The sequence below is a fragment of the Tasmannia lanceolata genome, unplaced genomic scaffold (assembly GCF_043159265.1).
Source record: "Tasmannia lanceolata isolate RefF3 unplaced genomic scaffold, GAP_Taslan_0.1 ptg000015l, whole genome shotgun sequence".
Taxonomy (NCBI): Eukaryota; Viridiplantae; Streptophyta; class Magnoliopsida; order Canellales; family Winteraceae; genus Tasmannia; species Tasmannia lanceolata.
Genome location: NW_027518692.1, coordinates 17,388,948 through 17,401,446, shown reverse-complemented (window position 1 = coordinate 17,401,446; position 12,499 = coordinate 17,388,948). Strand labels below are relative to the sequence as shown.

General features: G+C 42.3%; 1 protein-coding gene across 1 annotated transcript; it reads left to right on the top strand.

Moving 5' to 3' along the window:
* The first annotated feature begins 11,454 nt into the window (after positions 1–11,454).
* Positions 11,455–12,262, top strand: LOC143891804 (uncharacterized). Its single transcript, XM_077396319.1, has 3 exons — positions 11,455–11,840; positions 11,929–12,087; positions 12,172–12,262. Exons 1-3 carry the CDS (start codon positions 11,455–11,457, stop codon positions 12,260–12,262), a joined length of 636 nt encoding a protein of 211 aa, XP_077252434.1.
* Positions 12,263–12,499: the final 237 nt, after the last annotated feature.

Sequence of the window (12,499 nt, the reverse complement as noted above, 5' to 3'; positions counted from 1 at the left end):
AAACGACGAGTGGTGGAAGAGATGCAGAGCCATCTCTCCAGGGCGAGTGTAGGAGATGCAGAGCCTTTTCCAGAGCAAGTGTTGGAGACGCGGAGCTTTCTCGGGATTGTAATTGGGTTGATTCCCCTCCATTAAGGGAATCGAATTAGTGAAGCCGCCAAGATTCATGGTGGAGTGGACGTAGGCCTTGGTGTGGATCCTTGGACCGAACCACTTAAAAATCTGGTGCACTCTTTCTATCTCTTCTCTATCCTTTGTGCATGTATTTTTATCTTCCATGTGCTTGAATGTTTATATTTGTCATTGTTTTTTAGCTTCCGCATTTATTTTTAGCAAAAGTTTTTAAAACCCAATTCACCCACCTCTTGGGTTGCCATCACCCATGGGTTTTCAGATTCTTACATTGGTTTTCAAGACTTGGTCAGCAATCACAGTTTCTCATGTCAAAAGATCAGCCAATAGGAAGGCTAATAGGATGGTAAGGGAGGGCACTTCCAAAATTGGATTAGCTCTTTATGATCACTTGCCTCCTTAATGGATCCTTAGTTCCATCTCCGGAAGTCATCTTTTTCTTGTGTTTGTTCTTTCCGTTCTCTTATTCGTATTGGCTTTTGGCCATCTTCTTCGCGTGCTTTCCTGTTTCTTTAATAAAATTCTACCATTTTAAAAAAATGCATCATGGCTGCCCAATGATTGGTTGTAGGCCAATGAAGGAGCTAGCATACCTTGTTGACAGAAAATGGTATGTCGGGACGAGTGAGGGAGAGATATTGGAGTGCGTCAACAGTGCTTCGGCAGGTTGTGACATCAGGTAAAGCAGTATCATTGAATCGAGAGTGTGAGAGATGAGCTCATAGGTGTGGAGCAGGGTTTCGCACTGTCCATATGAGTGCATTTAAGGAGATCAAGGATGTTCCGACTTTGGGATAAGACAAGGCCCCGGTGTAAGTCGTGGACTTCAATGGCGAGGAAGAAGTGGAGTGGGCAGGGATTTTTTATGGCAAATTCAGATCCGAGCTGACCAAGTAGCTGTTGAAGAGCAGAGTTGCTGTTAGCTGACAATATAATGTCACCAATAGGAAGATAACCGCCCATTGGGCACAAAAGATGAAGAGAGAGAGAGAGAGAGAGAGGAGTCGCTGCGAGATCCAATAAAGCCAATCCCAAAGAGATATCGACTCAAACGAGATAGTGCAAGAGAGAGAATGGTTTGAATCGTAGTGGGTTTTACAACTGGACTGAATGTCACAGTTTAATCTAGGACTTGTTGTTGAGTGAACCCTTTAGAAACAAGGCGGGCCTTGTAGCGTTCGACCGAGCCGTTAGCACAAGGCTTTATCCGATAATCCGAAAAACCCACTTGCAACCAACGACATTATGACGACGTTTTCGGGTACAAGGGTCCAAGTTTGATTGAAAGCATTTACTTCGTCGGCCGTAGTAGTTCCCTATTCAGACAATTTCGAAGCCTGTGAGTAATATGCTAGTTCCATGGAAGCATCCTGGGTTGCAAGGAGAGCCACTGGGTAACGAGATGCAAGAAGAGCTTTTGGACGAGATATGCCATTTTTCGAACGAGTAGTCATAGGATGAGTGTTTGTAGATGAGGGGATTGGTGAAGGGACAGAGAGGGACGGCTAAGATCCACCTCAGTGTTAATGGGATCACCGGCAAGCGCACTTGAGGCATTAGGAGATGAAGCGAGGGATGCAGGTTCAGGGGAAGTGGGGTGGGTGGTGACTTGAGCAAGAGGAGAAGGTGAAGGAGGGGTTTGGAATTAAAAGGATGGGTGGGGGAGTATGGGGGTCGTAAGAATAGGAATTTTTCATTGACATGGTTGATTTTTCATTAACTCAGTGTTTCAAAGAAGTTTTTGATTGACTTCGTACTTGGGCAAGTCGATGATTGACTGGCAGAATTTTAAGGCAGTGCTCTTTTTAGACAATGACTTGGGGGCTTATCTGAGAACGACAACACTAACAATGTCAATCTTGTTAGTGTTGCCTCACGATCTTTCCGTAATTTTTTTATGACATAGGGTATCCCCACCCCATTTTAGGGTGGGACTAATCCCTATGGATGCGTGCAATCACCAGTAAACCACTTGCATTGGGTTTACTACGGGGGATTCAACCTCGTGTCACTGGGGAGCATACCCATGTCTTTAAGCCAAAGAGCCACACGTGTTTGGGTCAAACCCAGAGTCTAATTTGTTTACACAATGACCAGAGAATCTAATATGTGGAAGAGCTTGGATTTCCATTAATAATCCTTTGGCAGAGTTGGGTCTGTTTCTTACTTGGAAGCATGGAGCTCGAATATCATATGTATATATGCAAAAGAGTCCCAAAGGACCATGCGTCTAAGGATTAGCATTGCCAGCCACTGCCTCATTGCTGGAATCATACTCATCTTCACTCATTTATTCGTCACTGGATTGCTCCTTGGGTGCTGCCCCGACATCGGGCTTAGCGTACTTTTCACAATATTCTTTGACTCTGCTCATGCATCATCATCACGTCAGCCTCTCCATTAATTGGATAGATGGATTACAATACAAAACGCTATTGATGGAGATTTATGGGTGTTAGTTTGGCAGATTTGTTTTTTGAAAGTTGACAATTTTATTAATATTGGCTGGGACAAGTTGTCCCATCCATGTTACAAAAAGGATCCAAGATCCGAGAACATTTCTTTAAGGAGTTACAAAGATCTAACAACTAACAATTCATCCCTTAAGGCTCCTTCTTTAGCTAATCCATCCGCTTCCTCATTTGCTGATCTCCGCTCGTACTCAATTTTGGGTTCAACAACCTTATAAGATTAAGAGCTTCGGTTATCACGTCTTGAAGGTGCCAAGGCCCTTTGGAGGTACCCGAAGCCCAACCCACCGCATTTGTCGAATCCCCTTCTACTATTAGAGGTCCCAGATTATTTTCATATGCCCATCGCAAACCAAAAAGAAGAGCCTTGATTTCCGCCTCATTCACATCACAAGTTCCGGCTGGGCCCGAGAAAGACATAATCGTAGTTTGTTTATCGTCCTTGATTAAGCCCCAAATTCCTGCCCTCCCCGGGTTCCCTAACGATCTTCCGTCGAAGTTGAGTTTGAGCCACCCACTTGGTGGAGCTAGGGCTGGCAACGGGGCGGGTCGGGGCCGGATGTTGGGGTCCCCTACTCCTTCCCCTCTGCGGGGAATTTTCCTGCTCCCCTTCCCCTCCCCACTGCGGGGATGGTGGGGAATCCCCCTCCCCTCCCCACGGGGAATATCTAATCCCCATCCCCGCCCCGCATCCTTCGGGGACAATCACTTTACTTTCTCACTTTACTTTGTTAAATGTTAGGTTTAAAACTAAAGATTTGCTAGGGACAATCACTTCAGGCATGTTGCGGCTTGGCTGTTGCATGTGAGAGTAGCCACACAACCCACATAGGCTAAGATTTTGTCTTATTCATTTTATTAACATGGGGACAAAGGTGGTTGCTCTCAGATTCATTTAATTGATCAATAGTCCCTAGCAGATCCCTAATTCCCAATCCCACTTGCCAAAAAGTACTGTACGTGCCACACCATAGGAAGATCCAAACCGTCCATTTGATGGGCACACCATACTCCCATAGGCATAGGATGATCCAAACCTTCCACTTGATGAGCACATTGTAGGATAATCCAAACTGTCCATTTGATGGGCCACAACGTAAATAGGTTGTGGCCTAAAAATCATTTCCATAGGATAATCCCAACCCTCTGATCTATAGAGGAATTGCATATTATGGTACCTTCTATAGATCAGAGGGTTGCAATCATCCTATGGAAATGATTTTTGGGCCGCAATGTATTTACGTTGTGGCCCATCAAATGGACGGTTTGGATGATCTATGGTGTGGCCTGTAAAGTACTTTTAAATTGTAGCCTATCAAATGGACGGTTTGGATCATCCTATGGTGTAGCCCATACATTACTTTTTGAAAAATAATGGACTATACGAGCGCACACCATATAAAATCTCATCACTCATCAGGGAGATGTTGCCTTTATTTGGGGGAGGGAGATTTTCTAAGAATTTAATGTTGCCTTACAGTGATGGTTCGATGGAGAGATTTTAGGGATTTCTAAGGGTAATATACTAATATAATGAGGGACAATGCCCAATGGATTATGGGTAAAAGAAAACATAAAAAGCTATTTCAGGGACAAAACTGTACTAATGGAAATTATGAAAATTTTGGGGGAATCTTGTAGATATGTTTTGATCCAAGGGCTTTCTAGTAGTTTTCCCAAAAAAAAAAAAACACTTAAAAAAATACAAGAAAAAAATGGCATTAATGCGGGGCGGGGGCGGGGCGAACTCCATCCCCTTCTCCGCACCGGGGAATTTTTTAAATCCCCTTCCCCTTCCCCTTCCCCTTCCCCACTCAAATCGGGGAATCCCCTCCCCAAGCGAAGCGGGGCGGGGCGGATCCCCGCTTTTCCGGGTGAAATTGCCAGCCCTAGGTGGAGCCATCCATTTTGATTTAGGTTTAATTCGGATTGCTCTATCCCAAATGATAGCCCACCAATTTCTTCTTAGGTCCCCCACCTCATAGGTAATTTCTTTTTATTCTTGGCCCATGCAATAAGTTCTACCTTGATATCCGTCGCCAATCGCCCCAAAGACCTACTTTGATCTTGAAAGATACGCCTGTTTCGTTCCTTCAATATGTTCCATACAATAGCATAGAGGAAAGTGGCCCATAATAATTTTCCTATTTCCCCAAATGGCCCGCCTCGCCAGTAGATCAGAGGCTAGCTAATTGAACTTGGACACATCCCAAAAGTGCCAATTGGCCTCAGCCATAATTGATACGAGAAGGGACAGTGTAGCATCAAATGATCCAGAGTTTCTTCGTCTTGGTGACAGAGGACACAAATACTTGCAAGGCTGAAGTGTCTTCTTTTTAGGCGATCACAAGTATTTATTTTCTTATGCACCAAAGTCCACCCGAAGGCCACCACTCTTGGTGGAGCTAGCGATTTCCAGATACGCCTCTTGTCCGATTTCCGATCTGCATTTAGTTCCGCAAAGAAAGACCTAGCCGTGAATACACCATTAGGCTCTAGTGCCCATATTTGCTCGTTATCTATAGTTTTAGAACAATACACCGATTGTAGCTGCAAGAGAAGCCGTTGGAGGTCCTATATTTCCTCATCTTTAAGGTTTCTTCGTAAGCGGATATCCCCAAATCCTTTTCCAAACTGTCCTTCTCGAATGAAGTAGTCCACCACCGTTGCCTCTCAATTGACCGCAATCTGAAATAGCCTCAAGTATTCTACAGAAAGCACCACTTTACCGCACCAAAGGTCTTGCCAGAATTTTACCTCCGTGCCCTTACCCACTTTGTATCAAATTTTCTGATCAAAATCATCTTTGACCGAGCAAATAGATTTCCAAGAACCCAACCCCTTTTCCACTTGCCAGTTTTTTAATGTTCCTATCCTCCTTTCCTTTCCCATATTTTGAGTCAACCACACGGTCCCAAAGAGCCATCTTTTCATTTCCATATCGCCAAAGCCATTTTTCTAGTAGGGATTTGTTACGTAACCTTAGCTTCCCAATTCCCAACCCTCCATCTCTTTTGGATTTGGTTACCCTATCCCAGTTCATTAGGTGCCTTAGTTTCTTAGACTTAAAAAGGCTGTGGTTCGTTTTGGGTTGAGACAGTGTGGTGTGGAACATACCATGTTTAGTCGCCGATCGTCAGCTGGCCACGTTGTACTTGTAGTCTATGTGGATGATATAGCTGTGATTGGCGATGATGCTGCAGGATATTCAGGAGTTTAAACCTTTCTGAAGGAGTTTCATATAAAAGACTTGGGAAAACTTCTGTACTTCTTGGGTATTGAAGTGGCCAAGTCTTCTCATGGTATCACAGTTTCTCAATTTAAGTATACTCGAGTTACTTGATGAAACTGGGTTGTTGGGTGCGAGACCAGTTAACAATGAGGATAGGCATGTGGTAATTCCAGCCTTATCCTCCACACACCGCAATGATAGGGACTCTCGCTGGGTCCGTGAAAATTGACATAGAACTCCTGCATGTCGTCATTGATCATCTCTACCGTGTAATCGATCATCATTAGTTTCATTTTTTTTTTGAATGGTAACTCATTATTAGTTTCATCAGGTCCATTTCTTGGCATTTGCTTTTTGAAGACATGATTGTGTACTATCTCTTTGTTCTTTTCTTTCCCCCCCCCCCCCCCCCGCGCTTGAGTTCTTTGAGACGGAAAATGTATAAAAGGGGAGCTGGGTTTTTCAGAAGTTGAAGAAAGGAGAGATTTGCTTTTAGAGGCCTTCAAACAAGAATGAGAGGAAGAGGGAGAAAATGACAAATTTCTGTTGGGGATGAAAATTTTGTTAAAATAAATTATCTCTACGTTATTACGATTATTCCATCGTACTTAGGATATAGTGCTATTGTTTGTTCTCCAAATCCTAGTTTTCTCCTCCTCTTTCTTTCCTCTCTTTCGCCCTTTATTCTTCTGTTTGTGCAGGCTAAAGGGTTGTTTAATCATTTAAGAAAATGAGTGGAAGTGCCTACATTTATGGGTGGCGAGACCAGACTCCTTATGGCTATATTGATGGCTCAAAAAATCTACAATGACAAGATTCCACCAATATATTTCATTGTTGAGAATGTACTGAAGCTTCTTGGAATTTCTTTCAGGATGACACTCAAAGATGCAAATTTAAGGAGAAAACGATACCATGTCTCAATGTATTTGCAAAGGCAATTATAAAAAAATTATACTAATGATTCATGTTTCCTCGTCATGTGCAAGTGACCCCAGTAGATAAAATATAGGGCAAATTATTAAAAAAATGTATACTTTTAGTTATATTGTGAATAAAGGGCAAAGATTTCAAAATAAGGAAAGAGGAGCAGTCAGGTACGGTCATGGAGGGGAAATGACAAGATTACCCTCATGTGTTAAAAACAAGGCTTTTACCCATCTTTCTCACCGTTCTCTCTCTTTCTTCTTTCTCCCGTTCGCCTGAAATTTCACATTTCTCGTCGGTACGCACATATTTGTCGCCGGAATCAGTCCCTTTGCCGCCGGAATTCTTCCCCTTGTCGTCGGAAATTGTGGTGCAATCCTGAGAAGGTATTTTTGAAATCTATACAGTTAGAGTTTCAACTTTTTTCATTTTCTTGTGGAGGGGTTGGATCTGAAACACTTGGAACCAAATGTAACAGTCTCGAAACCTCTCACGTCACATATCCGATTAAAAGAGGATACCCATGTTTCCCAATTATAAAGGCAAAGTGAGAGAGTCGGTGGGGGATCTGTGACCGTGTGTGTGAGGGTTTTTGAGAAAACCCAAAAAGGGAAAAAAATGGGCTGTTGGTGGGTGTTGACGTTTTAGCAAAAACGTTAAAAGGAAGAAAGAAAGAGAGAGGGAAGAGAAGAAGAAGAAGAAAAAGACAACAAGGGTTTTTCTTGGGTGCTCTTTTTGGAGGTTTTGTGCGGAATCAAAACCCATTTTTTTTTACCGTTTCTTCTTGAAGCTTTTCACCGCACCGTTGAATCCTCTCGTTGCACGGAGACTTCGTTAGGATTTGGGCTTCTTCGAGTTGAAGATCGAAGTGGGTAATTTTTTGTGAGAAAGTGGGTTTCGTTGTTTGCAACGAGGTAACCTTTTATATCTCTTATTTCTTGTATGGTCTCAAGTTTCGGGTGAGAACTTGAGAAAGAGACGTTGTATTACTTATTTGATTAGTGGATATTTCGTCGGTTTCGCCCCGTGGTTTTTCCCTCTTCGTTAGAGGGTTTTCCACGTAAATCTTTGTGTTCTCTTGTGTGATTACTCTCTTGATTGTTTAGTGTTCTTTTATCCACATATTTATTTGCTTTGTAATTTAAGTGGGTTTTCTTTGGCAAAAAACCCAACAAGTGGTATCAAAGCCGTGGTTGTTTGGAAGCATAGTTGTCTGTGTGGATTGAGATGGAGAGTTCTTCAGGAACTATGATAAAGTTGACTGGATCAAATTGGATGATTTGGAAACTCAAAGATGGAGGATATTCTATTTTGTAAGGATTTGCATGAACCCATTGAAGGTGATAAGGCCAAGGCAACTGGCATGTCTGATAAGGATTGGCAAAAATTGAATAGAAAGGTTGTTGGACATATTAGGCAATGGTTAGTTGACAGTGTGTTCCATCATGTGTCTAATGAAACATCTGCACGTTCGCTTTGGACAAAGTTGGAGACAGTGTGTTCCATCATGGTTCCGACGTAGAAAATGTGGTTCGGTAATGGTTCCGACGTAGAAAATGTGGTTCCGTAGTGGTTTCGGGTTATAAAATGTGGTTCCTTACTGGTTCCGTTGTGAAAAATGTGGTTCCCTAATGGTTTCGGGGTGAAAAATGTGGTTCCGTAATGGTTCCGCCGTAGAAAATGTGGTTCCCTAGTGGTTCCGTGTTGAAAAATGTGGTTCTCTAATGGTTTCGAGGTATAAAATGTGGTTCTGTAATGGTTCTGCCATAGAAAATGTAGTTCCGTAGTGGTTTCGGCTTATACAATGTGGTTCCCTAGTGGTTGCGGGGTGAAAAATGTGGTTCCCTCATGGTTTCGGGGTGAAAAATGTGGTTCCGTAATGGTCCGCCGTAGAAAATGTGGTTCCGTAGTGGTTTCGGGTTATAAAATGTGGTTCCCTACTGGTTCCGTGTTGAAAAATGTGGTTCTCTAATGGTTTCGAGGTATAAAATGTGGTTCTGTAATGGTTCCGCCATATAAAATGTAGTTCCGTAGTGGTTTCGGCTTATACAATGTGGTTCCCTAGTAGTTGCGGGGTGAAAAATGTGGTTCCCTCATGGTTTCGGGGTGAAAAATGTGGTTCCGTAATGGTTCCGCCGTAGAAAATGTGGTTCCGTAGTGGTTTCGGGTTACAAAATGTGGTTCCCTAGTGGTTCTGTGTTGAAAAATGTGGTTCTCTAATGGTTTCGAGGTATAAAATGTGGTTCTGTAATGGTTCCGCCATAGAAAATGTAGTTCCGTAGTGGTTTCGACTTATACAATGTGGTTCCCTAGTGGTTGCGGGGTGAAAAATGTGGTTCCCTCATGGTTTCGGGGTGAAAAATGTGGTTCCGTAATGGTTCCGCCGTAGAAAATGTGGTTCCGTAGTGGTTTCGGGTTATAAAATGTGGTTCCCTAGTGGTTCCGTGTTGAAAAATGTGGTTCTCTAATGGTTTCGAGGTATAAAATGTGGTTCTGTAATGGTTCCGCCATAGAAAATGTAGTTCCGTAGTGGTTTCGGCTTATACAATGTGGTTCCCTAGTGGTTGCGGGGTGAAAAATGTCTGTAATGGTTCCGACGTAGAAAATGTGGTTCCGTAGTGATTTCGGCTTATAAAATGGGCATCCTTCTGGGTTCCGAGGTGAAGAAGGTGGTTCAGTAATGGTTTCAGGGTGAAAAATGTGGTTCCGTAATGGTTCCGACGAAGAAAATGTTGTTCCGTACTGGTTTCGGCTTATAAAATGTGGTTCCCTAGTGGTTCCGGGGTGAAAACTGTGGTTCTCTAATGGTTTCGGGGTGAAAAATGTAGTTCTGTAATGGTTCCGACGTAGAAAATGTGATTTCGTATTGGTTTCGGCTTATAAAATGTGGTTCCCTACTGGTTCCATTGTGAAAAATGTGGTTCCCTATTGGTTTCGGGGTGAAAAATGTGGTTCCGTAATGGTTCCGCCATAGAAAATGTGGTTCCGTAGTGGTTTCGGGTTATAAAATGTGGTTCCCTACTATTTCCGTTGTGAAAAATATGGTTCCGTAATGATTTCGAGGTGAAAAATGTGGTTCCGTAATGGTTCCGTCTTAGAAAATGTGGTTTCGTAGTGGTTTCGGGTTATAAAATGTGGTTCCCTACTGGTTCCGTTGTGAAAAATGTGGTTCCGTAATGGTTCCGCCTTAGAAAATGTGGTTCCGTAGTGGTTTCGGCTTATACAATGTGGTTCCGTACTGGTTCCGGTTGAAAAATGTGGTTCCCTAATGGGTTCGAGGTATAAAATGTGGTTCCCTAATGGGGTGAAAACTGTGGTTTCCTAATGGTTTCGGGGTGAAAAATGTAGTTCTGTAATGGTTCCGAAGTAGAAAATGTGGTTCCGTACTGGTTTCAACTTATAAAATGTGGTTCCCTATTGAATCCGGGGTGAAAACTATGGTTCCCTAATGGTTTCGCGGTGAAAAATGTAGTTATGTAATGGTTCCGCCATAAAAAATGTGGTTCCGTAGTGGTTTCGGCTTAAAAAATGTGGTTCCCTAGTGGTTCCGGGGTGAAAACTGTGGTTCCCTAATGGTGAAAAATGTAGTTCGGTAATGGTTCCGACATAGAAAAAGGGGTTCCGTATTGGTTCGGCTTATTAAATGTGGTTCCCTACTGGTTCCATTCTAAAAAATGTGGTTCCCTAATGGTTTCGGGGTATAAAATGTGGTTCCCTAGTGGTCTCGGGTTGAAAAATGTGGTTCCCTAATGTTTTCGAGGTATAAAATGTGGTTCCGTAATGGTTCCGCCATAGAAAATGTGGTTCCGTAGTGGTTTCGGCTTATAAAATGTGCTTCCCTAGTGGTTGCGGGGTGAAAAATGTGGTTCCCTAATGGTTTCGTTGTGAAAAATGTGTTTCCGTAATGGTTCCGACGTAGAAAATGTGGTTCCGTAGTGGTGTGGACTTATAAAATGGGCATCCCACTGGTGTAGAGTTGAAAAATGTTTTTCCCTAATGGTTTCGAGGTCTAAAATGTGGTTCCGTAATGGTTCCGCCATAGAAAAGGTGGTTCCCTAGTGCTTTCGGCTTATAAAATTTGATTACCTAGTGGTTCCGTTGTGAAAAATGTGGTTCCCATGGTTTCAGGGTGAAAATGTGGTTCTGTAATGGTTCCGACGTTGAAAAAGTGGTTCCGTAGTGGTTTCGGCTTAGAAAATGTGCTTACCTACTGGTTCCGTTGTGAAAAATGTGCTTACCTACTGGTTCCGTTGTGAAAAATATGGTTCCCTAATGGTTTCGGGGTGTAAAATGTGGTTCCATAATGGTTTCGGGTGTAAAATGTGGTTCCGTAATGGATCCGCCTTAGAAAATGTGGTTCCGTAGTGGTTTCGCCTTATAAAATGTGCTTCCCTAGTGGTTGCGGTGTGAAAAAAGTGGTTCCCTAATGGTTTCGGGGTGCAAAATGTGTTTCCGTAATGGTTCCGACGTAGAAAATGTGGTTCCCTACTGGTTTCGGCTTATAAAATGTGGTTACCTACTGGTCCCGTTGTGAAAAATGTGATTCCCTAATAGTTTCGGTGTGAAAAATGTGGTGTCGTAATGGTTCTGCCATAGAAAATGTGGTTCCGTAGTGGTTTCGGCTTATACAATGTGGTTCGAAAAGTGTAATAGTTATGTTTTGGTCCAATTAATATGATAAGTGTACTAATAATGGTTCTGATCGAAACAGGGTGTGCAAAAATGGTGGAAAACAGGGCTTCTTTTATGTTACACGTTGATGGGTACTTGAAGGATGAAGTATCATTCGAATATATTGGCGGGACGAAAATGTGTTTAACTGTGAATCGCCATATAAATTTTCTGGAATTTCAGTCTCTAATTCACCAAAGGATTGGGACCACTGGATGTCGCGTGTCATTATCTATAAAATGTCGATATGTCATGGATCCATATCAAATCGTGTTATGCGACATTCGAAATGATCATGACCTAGGTATGGTGATGATGGTTTTTGAGAATAGCCTCTTTAATTCTATCAGCCTGTACATACGTAAAGAGTACAGAGTTGGAGAAATTATATCTGCACCCATGAAGAGGTAAAATATTACGTCAGCTGGACTTTGGCATTCTTTAAATTCTCATTCCATTAGAATATTATCTCATGTGGAAATTTTCATTGCTCAGAAATGTAGTTCAGATAAATGAACATTATGAAGCTTCTACTCCAATCGAACCTGCTTTGAGTCCCAAAAATAATTCCGTTCGTGCAGTGTCAGCAACACCTATTGCAGCTGAAGCTCCCAGCAAACGAAGACGACATGGCGAAGGACATACCAACAATAGGTACTATCCGTGTATTGAATTGTGATTCCATTGATGAATTTATGATTCCATTATTGTTACTCTAATTGTTGATCGGGTTGGCAGATATTCAGTAGACTTGGATGAAGATTATGAGGATCCAATTTTTAATGAGACAGAGGAAGATACAACTGAACATAAGAGCACTTCCATGTAATAAATTAAAGAAATTATATTTAGTTGGGAGGTTATATTTTTCTCTCATTGAATTTCATTCTAACCCAGTCCTTTCCTTACCATACAGGCACGATGCACGGTTGTTAGCCCAAGGGTTCAACAAGTACTCCTATTGAATTGTTTTGATGATTAACAAACTAAATTTGTTTTAAAGGTTTTATACACTAATGATTTCCATTGGCAAAGTTATAATGTTCACAGTGTACCATCCTCAAGA

Coding starts and splice junctions, on each gene's coding strand:
- LOC143891804 (XM_077396319.1), top strand. CDS start 11,455: ATGGTTCTGATCGAAACAGGGTGTGCAAAAATGGTGGAAAACAGGGCT. Junction 11,841..11,928: donor ATATCTGCACCCATGAAGAG/GTAAAATATTAC, acceptor TTCATTGCTCAG/AAATGTAGTTCAGATAAATG. Junction 12,088..12,171: donor GAAGGACATACCAACAATAG/GTACTATCCGTG, acceptor TCGGGTTGGCAG/ATATTCAGTAGACTTGGATG.